This window comes from Phalacrocorax aristotelis, chromosome 33 (genome assembly GCF_949628215.1).
Source record: "Phalacrocorax aristotelis chromosome 33, bGulAri2.1, whole genome shotgun sequence".
Taxonomy (NCBI): domain Eukaryota; kingdom Metazoa; phylum Chordata; class Aves; order Suliformes; family Phalacrocoracidae; genus Phalacrocorax; species Phalacrocorax aristotelis.
Genome location: NC_134308.1, coordinates 157,107 through 173,105, shown reverse-complemented (window position 1 = coordinate 173,105; position 15,999 = coordinate 157,107). Strand labels below are relative to the sequence as shown.

The 15,999-nt window shown below is 53.9% G+C and overlaps 2 protein-coding genes and 1 long non-coding RNA gene across 6 annotated transcripts in view; 1 reads left to right on the top strand and 2 right to left on the bottom strand.

The window, feature by feature from the left end:
- The window catches only part of DPF2 (double PHD fingers 2), a 22,507-nt gene extending 20,117 nt beyond the window's left edge, over positions 1-2,390 (bottom strand). Inside the window, exon 1 of one of the 2 annotated variants that reach the window (XM_075076649.1) lies at positions 2,292-2,390. In XM_075076649.1, coding sequence (XP_074932750.1) covers positions 2,292-2,323 — 32 coding nt within the window. In that variant the 5' untranslated portion in view covers positions 2,324-2,390. The remainder of the gene's footprint in view (positions 1-2,291) is intronic. The other variant, XM_075076650.1, reaches the window with a different exon arrangement.
- Positions 734-15,999, top strand: LOC142049184 (uncharacterized). Its single transcript, XR_012657624.1, has 4 exons — positions 734-1,237; positions 3,718-4,149; positions 12,832-13,282; positions 15,161-15,999. It is a non-coding gene; the product is annotated as an uncharacterized LOC142049184 (long non-coding RNA).
- CDC42EP2 (CDC42 effector protein 2) lies at positions 5,784-14,651 on the bottom strand. 3 transcript variants are annotated; one of them, XM_075076652.1, is made up of 2 exons: positions 14,477-14,651; positions 5,784-8,664 (listed from the first exon to the last, which is right to left on the bottom strand). In XM_075076652.1, exon 2 carries the CDS (start codon positions 8,578-8,580, stop codon positions 7,879-7,881), a length of 702 nt encoding a protein of 233 aa, XP_074932753.1. In that variant the 5' UTR covers positions 8,581-8,664; positions 14,477-14,651; the 3' UTR covers positions 5,784-7,878. The 3 variants fall into 3 exon arrangements, with proteins under 3 accessions (XP_074932753.1, XP_074932752.1, XP_074932754.1); XM_075076651.1 differs by having other exon boundaries at positions 14,255-14,650; XM_075076653.1 differs by lacking the exon at positions 14,477-14,651 and adding an exon at positions 13,042-13,177.

Genomic DNA, 15,999 nt, shown 5'->3' with positions numbered 1-15,999 from the left:
CGAGGCTCAGACGCTCGCCGATCCCCGCGTGCAACCGCACAACCGCCTCGAGGAAAGCTCCGCCAAGGAGAAACGCCGCTTAAAAATCCGTGCCGAACGCACAAGCGAAGAGCTGACGAAGCCGTCGGGCTGCATTTTAACCAGCTCTAACGAACCCAATTATTGCTCCCGGCGGACTCGGCGCGGCTTAGAGCCTTCTACAGCTGCTAAGCAAGTCCTAAGCGCCCTCAAGAGCGGCTTCCAGTAATGCACGTCGCATCAGCGGATGGCTGCGGAAATAACTAGGTGGTTTTATGTGTTTTAGCACCGTCAGTAAAGAGATCACGGCATGGAAACAGCTGAAAAAAGAAAGAATTTGACTACCTCCATCCCCAGAACCACCAGGAAAATGCAGGGCAGGGCTTTGTGCTGAGGCAGGTAACGCGCGCCTGCGATTTAAAGCCCTCAAAAGTCATGGTTGGAGACTGTCCTGCCCTAATCGCTGCTGTTGTTCGGAGAAAAATAAAGCAGGGAGGGATTCGATAGACCAAACTCTTTGTTGATGGTACCCGGAGATACGAGAACGACCCACGGAATGGCTTTAAAAAGTAAAAAAAAAAAAAAAAAGAAATCTTGCTGCGCTCCTCTCCATCGTCCTCGCGGGCAAGCTGCGACTGGAAACCCAATGGCAGCTTCTGAGATAAATCAAATACAGTCGTGTTTCAAAGGCGGGTAAGGCGAGATGTTCCGCTTCACTGAAAGCTGCGGGTCCACGGGAGCGCCGGCGAAGGCGTGTCGTTGCGAAGCGTCCATTCAGGGTGAAAAAAAGAGTCTGAAAAAGGAGGTTTTGTGATTCATCGTTCGCGCTTCTCTCCGAAACAATCCAAGGGGTCCCAAAAAGGCAGCAGCACGTCTGCCCGTGCCCTTGGCCAGCCACGAGCTTCTCCAGCCGCTTCGCTAACGCATCTGCAGGCAGAAAGGCTGCAAGACGGACGGACCCAGGGCCGTCGACTTGCTTAACGAACCCCAGCTCGTCAGAGGAGACCCCAACGCCTCTTAACAAACCTTCGTCTCATCGGGGAAGACCCAGAGGGGTGCAAATCGCACCCCGTTTTGCACTGACGCCCCACCACGAACGGAGGTTTTGGAGGAAACGGCAGCAGGGACGCGACAGTGCCGAGGTTAAAGGGAGACGCCAAAAAAAAAAACAACCCCTGGAAGATGCCAAAAAAACACCGGGAGACGCCAAAAAAAAAAGGTAAACAAGTCTAGATATTCCCTCTGGACAGGACAGGCCTCCCTTATAGACCTTATAGAGCTATATAGGGGACCTCCTGTACACCCCTTGCTACGGCAGGGTGGATAGTGGGGCACTATATACCTCCCCAAGGGTACATATGCCCCCCACACTGTAGGGCTCTATAGGGTATAGACCTCTACTCTCAGCCTTTATGGGGCTGTACAGGGGAACCTGACTCCTGGGGCTCTATAGGGCCCCACTCATAGGGCTGTATGGGAAGGGGAACCTCCATCCCAAAGGCTCTATAGCTTCCCCTCTCACAAGGACATATTGCAGAGACCCCACTCCACTCCCAGGTGTCTATAGGGCACAGCTGTATAGGACCATAAAGTAGGGACACCCCCCCCAGGACATACAGAACCCATATCGGGGGGGTGCTTCACTCACACAGGGCCATAGAGGGGAACATCCACACTCAGGGCTCTATAGAGCCCCCCTCACTGGGCCATGCAGGGAGAGGGGGCACCCCTGGGCTCTACAGGGAGAGGGGGCACCCCTGGGCTCTACAGGACCCCTCCCAGGACCATATAGGGGGAAATTCCCACTCTATTAGGCCCCCTTCAGAGAGCTTTATAGAGGTACGCGCCCCACCCCCCGGGGTCTATAAGAGCCCCTCGTGGGGATGTATGGGGTTGTATACGGATATATACGGATGACACCCCCCGCTCCTTGGCCTCCACAGGACACTCTCACAGGGCCATACAGCGGGGCGTCCCACCCTTGGGATTCTGCAGGCCCCCTCTCAGGGGACCCCCACCCCCTATAAGACCCCTCATAGCGCTATTTGGGGGGGTCTCCCCTCACAGAACCCTACGGAGGGATTCTCTCCCCCCGCCCCCCCCGAAGTTCCCCTCGAACAATGAGCGTTTCCCCCCCCCCCCGCGCCCGCGCCACGGAGAAGGTGGGGGGGGGGAAAAACCCTCTTTTCCCGCGCCGGGCCGGACCGCACCATTGCACCCTCCCCCCCCCCTCGCGGAGGGACGGACGGACAGACGGACGCGGACAGACTCACAGCTTCACCACATTCTGTACCACCGCCGCCATCTTCCCTCCGCCGCCGCCGCCGGGGGCCCCTGCGCCGCGCCGCGCGCATGCGCGGCGGGCCGGGGAAGGGAGGGGGGAGAGCGGGGAGCGCTGCTGCTCTGCGCATGCGCACTCGTGCCGGGTTGCCCATCCCGCGCATGCGCCGTCCCCGTTCCCCCACTACCACGGCCACGCGGTGAGGCGGGAAAAGCTGAGGGGAGAGGCGCGAAGGAAGGGCGGGAAATGGAGGGGGAGGGAGGGGAAAAGGGGGAAATGAGAGGGAAAGGCGAAATCAGAGTAAAAGGAGAGAGGGGGAACCAGAGGGAAAGGGGGAAATCAGACGGAAACGAGGAAATCAGAGAAAAAGGGGAAAGGGGGAAGTCAGAGGGAAAGGGGGAAGTCAGAGGGAAAGGGGGACATCAGAGGAAAAGGGGGACATCAGAGGGAAAGGGGAAATCAGAGGGAAAGGGGAAATCAGGGAAAGGGGGACATCAGAGGAAAAGGGGGACATCAGAGGGAAAGGGGAAATCAGAGGGAAAGGGGAAATCAGGGAAAGGGGGACATCAGAGGAAAAGGGGGACATCAGAGGGAAAGGGGAAATCAGAGGGAAAGGGGAAATCAGGGAAAGGGGGACATCAGAGGGAAAGGGGAAATCAGAGGGAAAGGGGGACATCAGAGGGAAAGGGGAAATCAGAGGGAAAGGGGGACATCAGAGGAAAAGGGGGACATCAGAGGGAAAGGGGGAAATCAGAGGGAAAGGGGGAAATCAGAGGGAAAGGGGGACATCAGAGGGAAAGGGGAAATCAGAGGAAAAGGGGGACATCAGAGAGAAAGTGGAGGGGTGAGGGTGCAGGAAGAAAATGGGAGGTAAATGGGGAGGGTGGATGGGGGGTGGTGGTGAGGGAGAGCGAGCGGGGAGGTAAATAGGGAAGCGTAAAAACTTGGGGTGAAGGAAAAGGGGTAGGAATGGAGGGGGGAGGGATGGAAAGGGAGATGAGGAAAAGGGGGTGAGGGTGTTACCTCAAATGTGTATATATATTCTTCTTGATAACATCTATATATTCTTCTTGGATGGAATAGAAATAGCACAGGAATTGATAGTAGTTAAGGAAGGATCACGGTGAGGAGTGGAAACTCACACCTGAGAATTTTAGTGAGGAAGTAAATAATGCTTAGCCCAAATCGGAGGGTATTAGCAATGCATACCTCACTAATGTTACCCCAAACATATATATATTATTCTTGGATGAACTGGAATAGCGCAGGAGTTACTAATAGTTAAGAAAGGATCACGGTGAGGAGTAGAAACTCACTCATACCTGTGAATTTTAACATGGTAGTAAATAATGCTTAGGCTCAATCAGAGGGTATTGGCAACGCACGCCTCGCTAACAACTACCTCGAATACAAACCAGGAGAACTTCAAGGACTGAGAGTGGCAACATCCTGCTACGAAGAAGGAAGGGAAGGTGACAGATCAATCAGCAGCGAGAAAAGGGAACTTCTTGCCCCAGATGGCGCTGAAAAGCTGGATAATCGTCGAAGCCCAGGAATTGGGGTAATTCCAGGGGAGATTGAGACTGCTGACCTAATGGAGGGATGAAAGGACTACCCCAACGCTCCCTTCGAGAATTAAAATCACACCGTAGCTTTAAAATCAAGCGGAAAAGATACGGACCAATGGAAAAAGAGGATACTCAGGTCAATGATTATCTATTAGATAAGTGAGGTATGTGAACTGTCGTGGATAAATGGCCCCCGGCGGGTGTGCTCAGCTCGTGGAAATATTCCACGTAAAATGACGTCTCCTCTCTTAAACCTGCTTCGTGTGTTATTTTAAATTACAGGTAACAAGGACAACCGGGAGGGACGAAGGGTGTTTGGATGGGGTGAGGGTGAGGGAGGAGGAGTGTGACGGGCTGAGGAGATGAAGGATGCTGGGAGGAGGTGACGAGGAAAAAGGGACGAGGGGTAAACTACGGTCCCTGCCATCAATCTCAAACCTCCAGAGATTCCCTACAGGTATTTATGGTTTCAGCGCCTGAAATTCATGTAGAAAATTAATTTTTTTGAGCCTTTTTTTCCTTTTTATCAAACCTAAATTAACCAGAGTTCTCAAAATTCATCCTGCGGGGTGGAGAGGCGGGCACGAGGTTGCCTGCAAACCCCATGGCAAGCGTGGTTTGTCTGAAAACGGGCCAGATGAGTTCCTCTCTCTCTTTTTTCTTTGTTATTCCCACTTTCTACGTGTTTTGGGTTTTTTTTTTTCCCCATGTGCTGAGAAAGTCCTTTTCTCAGTTACATCTAAGCTTAAACCTTCCTCCCTGCCCTTCCTCCTCCCCTTAATCCCGCAGCGGCCGTTATCCGCGTGGACGCAGCCGCTTTATTTTCCTGCCCCATCAATAAAAATCAACGCTCTTGTCACCGTGATTAACGGTTGTGACGTTCCGGCTACAGGCGTTGCGGCAGGGTCAGGCGCACCGAACCCACGGCGGGGGGTCGGATGCCAAACGTCAGCGTAGGCGTTCGCCGGGTTTATTGCGTCGTTAATCCGCTGCCCGGAAATCTTGGGATAACGAAGTTGCGGGGTAGGTAGGACTGCCAACAGCCGAACGTCAGCCTGTACCCCCCAAACCCTCCGCTTGCGGACACCCGTTGCCCCCCTTGGAATCAATCAAACTCCTTGTTGACGTATTCTGCCTTAAATCTCCCTGAAAAAACGAGGGGGAAAGAGGTTGTTTGGCACATGCCGGCTGAGTCACAGCAGGCAACAGCGTTCCTGCCCGAGTGACTCACGCTTCTTAGAACGGGGTAGAAAAAAAAACCAACACCCCCCAGGGTTTAGCAACAGCCGTTTGCTTAAATCGGCAATTTGAGGAGTGATTAATTAGGGACCGAAGGAAGGGGAGGAGAGGAAGGAAGCCCCGATCCTGTGCAGAAACCCCGGCGCAGGGGGAATCCCAAATGATTTTATTGTTAATAGCTAAAAATTAAAGAAATTGGGGTGTTTGGTGTGGGGTTTTTTTTGCAGCTAAGGAGACCGTGCCTGGAAAAATGGGAGGAAAAAACCAGGATTGGGATAATTTCACAGGGTTTCTATCAAATATAGTTGGACGGGTGATGGTGGCGGGCAGAGGGGAGGTAGGAGGTGCGTCACAGTCACCTATTTACAGTAGAAAAAACACCGAAATCAAGCAAATTAAAGCATCCGTTCCCTTCAGCCCCTTGTAACACCAGCTCCCGTTTCTCTTCTGGCTATCGGAGTCGAGCCGTCGGCTCAGGGAGGTGCCGCGATTCCAGAGCTGTCAAAAGCGAGCGAGGCGCCAAATTAAAGCCGTTACCGCCCCAAATCCATCCGCGCCCCAAATCCGTCCCTCCTGGCTTGTAACGAGGAGCAAAAATGGCGGGGGAAAAGGGGTTTTGGTGGTTCTCAGTGAGGTTTTGTAATTGCGGACGATAATTAGGCAGAGGTTGGGGGGGATGAACTCAAAACATCATCCTCAGCTCAATTTAATTCACTAATTAAGGTGAAACCCAGGAAAATGAGCACGGCCGCATCATCGCAACCCACCCTACCCCACACAAGGATGTTGGGCCACGTAAGAAAACTGCTGAAAACCACCCCAAATTATCCATTCCAAGCTTTTTTCCCATTAAGATTTTGTGACTGAAGAGGAGCTGTGGCGCGTTGGCAAGTGAAGAGCGGATTGGGAAACCGAGGTGGGCTCATCTCCCAGCAAAATACGCCACCACCGGGGGAAATTAATTATAAACGATGCTCTAAAACGCCCCCATTCTGTCACTGGAATTATTTTTTGTTAGAAAAATGCTAAAATAAATAAAAAGGAGTCATCGCCACGTGAACGGGTGTTGTTAGGAGGCAGCGCCGTCAGTTTAGACCAGGTAAGGATTGAACCAGAACAGCGTAAAATCAAATAGAAATTAAACCCGGCGGCCGCCTGAATCGAGCTCAATTAACCTCATTTTCTTAATTATTTTGCAGACTGAAGGCTTGGGAAAAAAAAAAATGGCTTTGACCCCAAATCATTGGTGTTTCAACTCAAAATGGAGTGTTTTGGGGTTACGGTGGGAGCGCCCCGCCGGATGCAAGGAAGAGCCGGGACACAGTCGTGCGGTGACGAGCTACGAGCTCGTTAATCTAATGACTCATTTTCTAACGATACCTGTATGAAACAGCAAATCGAGGATGTGAAGAAATACAGGGTCAGGCTCCAGCAAACCAGCAAAAAAGTCAGTGTGCTCTTCAAGAGGTGCCTTAATTCCTTATTAGGGGCGTCTCCCGGCCTCGTTCTGGGCTAAAACTATCAGAATCGGTGCAAAACGATGCAGTTAATTAACAACGGCATCTAGGAAACGAGGTCCCGCTTGCTTTTACACCATTACCGCGTCCTACAGGCCTCCCTTGTCCTCGATTCAGAGACTGGGAGAGAATGAAAGCCCTCAGGGCCGAGCGTTAAGGTCTTTCACCCCGACGTCAGCAGAATTGGCCTTTCCAGGGATTTTTTTTTTTTATTATTTTAATTATTATTTTTTTAAAAAAAGCAGAAGGGATTCGCATTCCTTTCTGCGTGCCAAAGCGTTTCACCCCCTCCTTCCTCCGTCCATCCAAACAATCTGCGATTGATGGAGACGGCGGCTTTCGGGAGAATGAATTTCACCCCATCGTGCAGGAATCCGCCCCGGGGGTCGCTCACCCTTCACTTAACATATTTTTTTGTTGTTGTTTGCATCTTATTTACGACTTTGAATTCCAATCCCGAGCTCCAGCCACGGATTTAGTTGCCAAAATACAGCCCGAGAGGGTTTTTTTAGCTTCTCCGCAGCGAGTTTTTAAGCTTTTCCTTAGAGACGACGCAACGTGAAAGCCCGATGGAGCCTTTTGCCACGTAACCCCCAGATTTACCGATTTGTGGGATCTTTACAAAATTAAATCAAGTCAAAGGCTGACATTTGACATCACCTTGATGATTCTGGTGGTTGGGCAAACAGCGAGCGTCACACCTTCGCCTCGCCTGTGTGCAAACCACAGCCCCTTTTCAAGTGGAAAACACCCCCAAAATCCACTCCCCCCGCCCCGAACCCCCACACTCCTCCCGACCGAGACATTTGGGAATTCAACCATCGCCGTTTCACCCCATCCAGTACAACAAGGGTTTAGAACGACGCGGTCTCTTATTTTCTACCGGTCGGCGCAGTCCTGTGGTTCGGATCCATCGCTAAAGGTGAAGTTGGTACGGACAAGCGGCACGACCCGGCGGCGGGCGCCGCCTGTTTCGTCTTGGCTTCATAGGGTGTTTTATTTTCCCCTCCTCCCCGCGCTGAGGGAACAGGCGGAGGCCGTTGGGGAGCGGCGCGGAGGGTGAACCGCTCGCGGCCCGTTCGCACGACGGGCTCTGCGAGAGGAAACAACACATCGCCGTCAGCGCACCGCTTGAGGAAGGCGCGTGGAGGCAGACTTGTGAGTTCGAGCTGTAATAGAAGAGCTGCTTAAAAAAAAGACTAAACCCAAAAAATAAGAATAATCCATTTCTCAACGTCTTAATCTTCAGTCGTCTTCACGTCAAGATCTCCTGCCTGCCTGAATCCTTTAGAGATCCACCCACTCTCTCTGCCTGGTGTTTCTCCATCACTTGCAGGACGTCCTCCAAAATGGACGGCCCCAAATCCACGTGGAGGGAGAGGAGGGAGCCGGCGTGGGAGAGGAAGGGCGGCTCGGCGTCGCCCTTCTCCTCGGCGAAGCCGTTCGTCGAGGCGACAAAACGCGAGGCACAGGGATGCGGCGGGGCGGCGGCGCTCCTGCCTTCGCCGTCCTCCTCCCCTCGCGCCAGCGGCGCTTTGTCGTCAAGGTGCAACCGCGGCGGTTTTGGGGGGGCTTGGGCCGAGGGTAGCGTCAATGCTTGCGGCCCCCCGATGACGGGCAAGGAGATGGCATTTTTGAGGAGGGGAGACGAAGTCTCCGAGGACGACTGTTCACGTCCGGAGATAGTGGCCGTCCTGGAGAACTCAAACGGTGCCGCGTCGGGGCTGTCCTTGTCAGAATCGAGGCTGCCTTCGGTCCTGGGGAGGAGGTGGAACTTGCCCTGAAGGAAGGAGATGTCCCCAAACATGTCGCTCTCTCCACCGCTGCCGATGTGAATCGTGTGCCTGAAGTCCCCCAAGGGCGGGCTGATCATGTCAGAGGAGAGGATGTCGCGGAGCTTCTCCTTCTTCCCCTTCCTGCTGCCCCTCTTCAGGTAGATCGGCACCTTGGTGGACATCGTGGCGAGGGGCGAAGCTCTTCCACGTCGACTCAAGAGACGGTTGTCTTCCTAGACCTCAGCAACGCGGGCTTTAAAAATAATCTGCAAAATTTAAAAAAAAAAAAAGAAGGAGAAATGCTTAAAACCAAGTTATAACGTGTAGGACGGAGATCCTCAACGTCAACACATCCCAGGAAATTAATTCCAGCCGCTCTCCGTTTCTCTATCTAAAGTTTGTTGGCTGCGTTATTGATAACAGAACAACTCAGGTAATTAAATCCAGGCGCTCGGGGCCTCTCCTCGAGATTTGTTTTTGAGCAGGAGAAGAATTGGGAACAAGGTCAGAGCTGGAAATACAAGAGGATTTGTGTTTTTATGGGGGGAATCGGGGTCCGGAGTTGGAAGGTTGGGAGAGCGCAGCGTTGGAAAGAGGGTTTTCTAGCCCAAAAGCGGAGATTTTTTTTTTTTCCCATTTCCCTCTCCCCTTGGCCACAATCCAGCCCCACCCAACAACAAGCGAAAATAAGAAATAATAGAGATTAAGGCGGGAGGGGGAAGGAAACTGGTTTTTTTTTTTTTTCCCTTTTTAGTCATATTCATTCAACTCTGACAGTTTACACCTTCAGTTCTAGGTGTGATTTTTCAGCTGTGGGGAGGAACGAGGCAAAAATTCTTGGGAATTGAGGCAAAAAAAACATTACGTAAAACCTTGGGAGATGCCTCGGTGGGACAGAAAAAGGGACAAAACAGGTTTCAGGCCACCGCAGCGGTACTTTTCAAAAACAGCAAGCAGAAAGGGCTAGAGTTTGAACCTTTATCACAAAATTTCTGGGGAAAAAAAATCCCATCGCTCTGTTTCTGTAAAACCGTATCCGATTTGCCATCGACTGCAAGTACAAAACAGAGTTCATAAGCGGTTTAGAGACAGGTTTGTCCGGCACCGCTAAAACAACCACCCGTAACAGCTTCCCACCTGTTTTACGCTGTTGGTAACACACCTCCCGATACAGCCGCACCCAGAAAGCCAGAGACACCGGTTGAAACCACCGCGGCCGAGCCCTGCTCCTCAAATCAACCCCTGCACCGTCCCGGCAAGACGTCACAAGCGATTCCCCGGTTGGGCTTTTCCAGTCAGGTGTCACTGACAAACAACGCAAAGCCCGGCTGAAGGCTGGGAAACAGTCGTTCCCCCCTCAACAACCGCATCAGGCGCATCCCCTCTCCAAAACCCGCCCCGGCTGATGCCAAAGAACCAGCGAAAACCAGTCTGCGGCTGACGCTGGGTGAGTTGAGCCGAGTGACCTCCCCGAGGGCTGGCATTTCAATTACAGCGGGAGCCACTTGCCCGGCGGCGTTAAACACCGCGTCAGTCGGTGGGTGTTGGCTCTTTGGGATCTCGAACACCGGGGTTTTGAGGTGACACAGTCGTACCGAGACTGCGGAGGGCTGCCGGATCGTCCTGCCCCTTCCCTGAACCACCCCTGACCGTTACCCCTTAAATTTGGCTGTAAAAACACACACAGAGGGATGGAAACCCCACCCTCACCTTCAACCTCCTGACGCACCATCGTTACCATTAGAAAGCGCTGCTGAAACCACGTCTGCGGTCTCATCCTGCCTACGCTGCTCGCTTTATTCCCTCTTTCCACCACCGATTGTCGCGTCTCGGTGTTGAAAAACACCGTTACATCCCCCCGCCTGTGAACAGAGACCCACGTATGCGCCACTACAGCCGGAAACGCTCCCGAGGTGACGTTCGGTTGATGGCAGCGCGGGGGGTGGGGGGTGAGGAGATGGATCGGCAGAAAAACCACCCAAACAGCTCGAAACGAAGCAGGGCCGAGACGCCGGCGGTGCCGTCAGCGTGAGGAACGCGGCCGATTGTAATCCTGCTCCCGGCGGCTCCGGCCACGGAAAAATCCTGACGGTGCAGAATTCAGCTTCGTTAATCCCGGGCGGATTAAAGCGGGCGGCGTCACAACAGCCCACAGAGGCGGCGGTGGCTGCGCCGCTCGCGTGAAATACAGGCGCCGCGAGGACACCGGGGAGGGGAGAAGACGACGGCGGAGCCGCTGCCGTACGCGGAGAGAAGTGGGGGGAACGGAGGGAAGCGCTTCTTCACGAAGATCCGGATTCGGAGGAGCGCGGGAGCTTGCCAAAACACCTGCCGGACGCGTGGCCACGAGCCCCGCCGTGCCGGGGAAGCACAGGCGGTTGTGGGTTTGCCGTGAAAAAGCGTTGAAATAATGTTAAAAGAAATGGATTTCTAGGAAAAGGGAAAAAAAAGCCTCTCAAAGCTCAGAAATATTTAACGTTTTTGGGTTACGGCGTGGCACGATCCTGTCTCGAGGGGAGCAAAAAGGACGGCGTCCGCTCCCGCTCGGTGCGGCGGCTTCGGTTCAACGTTTCCCACCGGCACCGAACAGAAATCGCTCTCCCTCACCCCAATTTCTCCCCCTCTTTTCTGTTCCCCGGTCTGGGCTCTGGCCAAAAAGCCAGCGCGCCGCTAGGCTGGGCCTAAGGCTGCCTGTGAGCGCCGAAGCGAGCTCTGGGGCCGGGCGAACACTTGGGAAGAAAAAAAGACCTTGAAAAAGGGTATTTGCTGCCAGCACAGCCTGGGAAAGGACCAACAGGCCCCAAAACCCCAGGGAATAGGGATTTTTTTGATCCAAGAAACCCTTAAAATCCCTTTTTCCCACAGTTTTCCAGCGCCGGCGACCAAGTAAACCCGCTCGAAAGACGGGAGCGTTTCCAGCGTGCCGGATTCCCTGCAGTAGCGATGCAACATGGGTTGGAAAACGGGTCGGAAAAGGAGCAAAACCAAACTAAACCCTTCGACAACTTAATCAGGCGGGATTTTGCCGGCGTTGGGCCGCGCGGTGCCTCTTCCCAGCCCCGCGGGTTTGAAGGGAAAGCCTTTCGCCCCCCAATTAGCGCTGCGTGTCGAGACGGACCCCGTTAGCGCTGCGGTTCGGCCGAGGGCGGGGTGGCGACCTGCCAGGCTGCTGCTAATTAGCATTTCACGCCAGTGCCGTCGTTAAAAACGGGGTAAAACCCAAGAATAATCCAGGTTTCCTGCGAAACGAAACCGGCGGCCGTCAGGAAGGAGAGAAACGGGGGAAAAAAATAACATTTTGGTGGAGCGTAAAAGCGGGAGGTGCTTCGAGAGAAGAGCTGAGCACTTAAACTCAACCCGTGCCCAACGTTAGGCTTCAGTTTAGCTTCTCGTTGTTGCGAAATCAGGCGAAAGCCGGAGGCCCAAGATTTAACGTCCCTCTGAGCACCTCGGCCGCCATCCGCCGCGAGGACGTTCGTCCCTTTCCCCAGTTCGGCTTTTTGATTCCTCACGGAATTAAATTGATTTTTTTGCTCATTTTCATCAATTCAGGCTTCGCCACGTGAAAATTTCCTTCCTTTTCCACCTGTTTTTGGCGACTGAGGCTTCGCCACGTGAAAATTTCCTTCCTTTTCCGCCTGTTTTTGGCGACTGAGGCTTCGCCACGTGAAAATTTCCTTCCTTTTCCGCCTGTTTTCAGACATTTAGGCTTCACTACACGAAAATACTGTTTCTTTTTCCCCCATTTCCAGCAATTTATGCCTCGCTACGTGAAAATCTCTTTCTTTTCTGTGCATTTTCAGCAATTTAGGCTTCGGGACACAAATATTTTGTTTCTTTTTTGGCCCATTTGCAGCAACTTAGGCTCCAGCACATTAAAATTTGTTTCTTTTTCTGCCTCTTTTCATCAATTTAGACTCACTACAAGAAAATTTGTTTATTTTTCTCCCATTTTCAGCATTTTATGCTGTGCTACACGAAAACCCGGCACTTCCTCAGCCCCCCTGGTTCCGCACAGAGCAACGATTCTCCCATCCCGGCGTTTCCACAAACTATTTTACCAAAATCCTGCAAAAATAGCGATTAAACGACGGAAGCTTAAACACATTTTCCTGCTTGAAGGCGCAGAAATCAAGCGACCGGGCAACCGCCGCAGAAAATTAAGCAGGTTCCTTCTGTCTCTCCTCCTTTTGACCCTTTTTGAGGCTTTTTGCACCGTTTCTCGGTGCCCGGAGTAAAGCCTCGCCTAAAAATCAACACCTGGAAAGAGATTTCGGCCTCGTATCCCACCACGGAGGGAATATTGACACGGGAGGTGAAAACACAACCCTTTTCCTGTGGTCCCTGAGCTGGAGGAACGTCAGGGTGCGGAAAAGGGACCCTTCGGGAGGGGGATTATGGATTTTTAAATGTTTGGGTTTTTTTTTTTTTAGGGAATAGGGGTGTTTCGGAGTGACACCAAAACCCGTTTGGGGCGATGCCAGCGGCTGGCTTTGATCCGTAGGGAAGAATTTCTCCCAGATCCTCCTGATTATCATAAAAAGAAAAAAAAAAAAAAAAACAAAAAAAAAAAAACACGCGAGATCGGTAAAAACAAGGAATTCATTTCTCCGTGCAGGATCACGGCGCCGCCGCGGCCCTACCTCGAGCGTCCGGCGCCAAATCCCGACGGGGGACGCGCACCGGATCGGCGACGTCTCCGTGCCGGCGGACACCGGCGGCGGGGTGCGCTCGTCCCCTCCCAGCAGCCGCGGCCAAACGCCGTTGGGTTGGTTTCCCTTCACCCCACGACCCGGAAAACACCGATATCGGGGAGAGGTTTTTTCAACCGATAAGGAATATCCAAGGAGGAAAGCGGTGAGGATGAGGAAATGCCGGCGCACGGTAGGAAAACGCGGCGGTAGCCAAACCCCTCCCGTGCCTCAGTTTCCCCTGGCTGCGCCACCGGGGAGAAACCGGAGCCAAAAAGAGAAGGAAAAAAAAAAAGCAAAAAAAAAAAAAAGCCTTAAAACCAGGAAAAACAACTCTTTGGGGCGGCTCCTCCCAGCCCAGCCCCACCCGAGTGCCGGGGTGGGGGAGCGCTGGGAATTCCCGGCTGGATATTGCGCCTGTTTGGGGGTAGGATGAGGGCACAGGTCGCTGCTCGTTCCCCGTGATGGGGTCGGAGTCGCTCCGATTACCCGGAGCAACTCCTGAAAATATGGGTTTTTAAAAAGAAAAAGAAAAAAAAACACAAACCAAAACGCCCCCCCACCCCCACCCCACCCCCCCCCGGTGAATCTCTTTTTGCACTGAAAAATCCTCCCTGAAAAAAAACCCACACACACCCCCGGAGCCTCCCCTCCCTCAAAAACACGCCGTAACTATTTCGGGGATCTCTCGGCTAATTTAAGCCGGGAACAGTCGGAAACCTCGCGGCTGAAATCAAGATGCAGCCGGGGGGGGAACCGGGGAGGGGGCGAAAATGAGGGGTGGGGGGGCGCAGGGGAAGGGATCCCCCGGCTTTTTTTCTTGTGGGGTAAAAAACAGAGAGGGAATTGTTTGTTCTCCCTTTAAATCGGGGAGCGGGGACGTGACAGGGACACAAAACCAACCGTAACAGGGTGAAAAAGCGCTGCCCCCCCCCCCACCCCCGACCCCGCACCGGCTCGTCAGCATCCCGGCGCGGGGGATTTGCCGCCAGCTGCCGGGGAGAAGAGGCCGAGCGCGTCCCCGTCCCGCCGCCTCCCAAATTCGCCGCCGTCATCCCACCGGCCCTACGGCTACACCCGGCGCGCCGGCGACCGGGGAAAGGAAAAACGGGGTCGGAAAAGCAAAAACGGGGGTGGTGGTTTGTTTTTAATGGTAGATACTCACGGTCGCCTTCCTCGCCGGTCCTGGCGGCTGAGCCGGAGCCAACCGCGGCCGTTGTTCCCAACCGCCGCCGTTCCCTTCCTCCCAACGCCGGAGCGTCGGCGCAGCCGGCTCCGAGCCAAGGTTCAAAGCCCCACCCCGGCACGGGGCCTCGCTTCCCCCTTCCCGGTGGTGGTGGAGGACGGGGAGGGGATGGATCCCCCTTCTCCCCCCTTCCCAACTCACGGAGCGACGGCGTTCGCGTCTCGCCGGGATGAAGGGCCGGATGGTTTCGCCTTTTCCCTCCGACGTGCCTCGATTTCCCCGTCACAGGGGCTTTTTTTGCTTCTTTCCCCCCCCCCGCCCCCGATCGGTAAAATTCCTAAGGAAATAAAAATAAACCTGGAAACAAATCCCCTGCCGGCTCCCGAGGGAAGCGGGGGGTTCCCTACGGAGCCCCCTAACCCACCGCCCCCCACCCCAAAATCCCCGGCCGACGCGTGGCTCGCGGCACGAGAACCCCCGCCTGGCGGCGGAGTTAAACCCGCTCGTTTAAATCCCAAATTAAAATCCCAAATTAGCTTCATCTTCAAGGATCATCTAATTAAGAGGCAAAAACGAGGCGGGCGGTTGCTCCGGAAACACCCACCCACCACCCCAAAACCCCCCGCCCCCCCCCCGCCCCAAAGCAACGCGGCGCCCAGCTCATCCCGCTTCGGTTTTAACGAAAACCGGCGTTTTTATGAGGGAAACTGAGGCTGGATGAGGTGCAGCAAAGCTGAAAACGGGGAGAAAAAGAGGTTTTGCTCCGCTCCTCCCGCAGCTGGCGGGGAAAAAAAAAGCTGGAAACGGGAAAAACAAGCGGGGAAAAAAAAGCTCTTTTACCTGCGCTGGGAGAAAAAACAGCACTTTATTTTTTGGGGTGAGAAGCGCTAAAACCGGCGAAAGAGAGGAGCCTGAGGCGTGATGGGTGAAGACCGTGACGCTGCCCAGCCGCTTTGCGCAGATAACTGGGGAGAAAACAGGGATTTTCTGGCAAATCCTGGCCGGCCGGAGTTAACACACGCAAAAAACCGTGCGGGGATCGCCCTCCCCGGACCCCGTTTTCCCCCGGTTTTACCCCAAACACGCCCCTAACGCCCACATGGGATTTAAAGGGTGAAGACGGAAGACGCCGCTTCTCGAGGGAGCCTGTAATAAGGGCAGGCAGGTAATTAAGTGGAAAATTAACGAAGGGAGACGCGCGCCGGCTCAGCGCCGACTGACGACGTCGTGTTCCAGCCTCCCCGCGCCTGTAGCTACCCCGCGGCGGGGCGAGTTACACAACTCCTTCCCTTTTTCGCAGCGGATTTACCTTTTTCCTGGCAAAAATAAGCGGGGTTTTTTTTTTTCCCCCCTTTTTCCCCACCCCCTCCCTGACATCGGAGCGGAACGAACAGCGGGAACGTCCTCAAATTTGGGGTGAAAAACAGCGAAAAGGCGTTCCAAACCCAAACGCGCTGTCTTTTTTTTTGCCCGTCAGCGAGAGAAGAGCCGCGGCATCCTTCACCCCGCTGGAATCCAGAGCCCCTCCCCGGGCTGTAAATTAATTACTTTGGGATTAATTAAGCTTCAGAGTCACGTAATGAGGGAGCTCGACCCAAACGAAGTCCCCCGGGAGGTGAAGCCAGGACGCCGGTACCCCGCCGGCGGCGGATTTCAGCCCCACCGCACACCGACACCCCCCTTTTCCGCGGGTAAATCCTGCTGGATCGCCTTCATTTACCTAA

Excerpts from the sequence above, each read along its gene's own strand:
- CDC42EP2 (XM_075076652.1), bottom strand. The coding sequence starts at position 8,580 with ATGTCCACCAAGGTGCCGATCTACCTGAAGAGGGGCAGCAGGAAGGGG.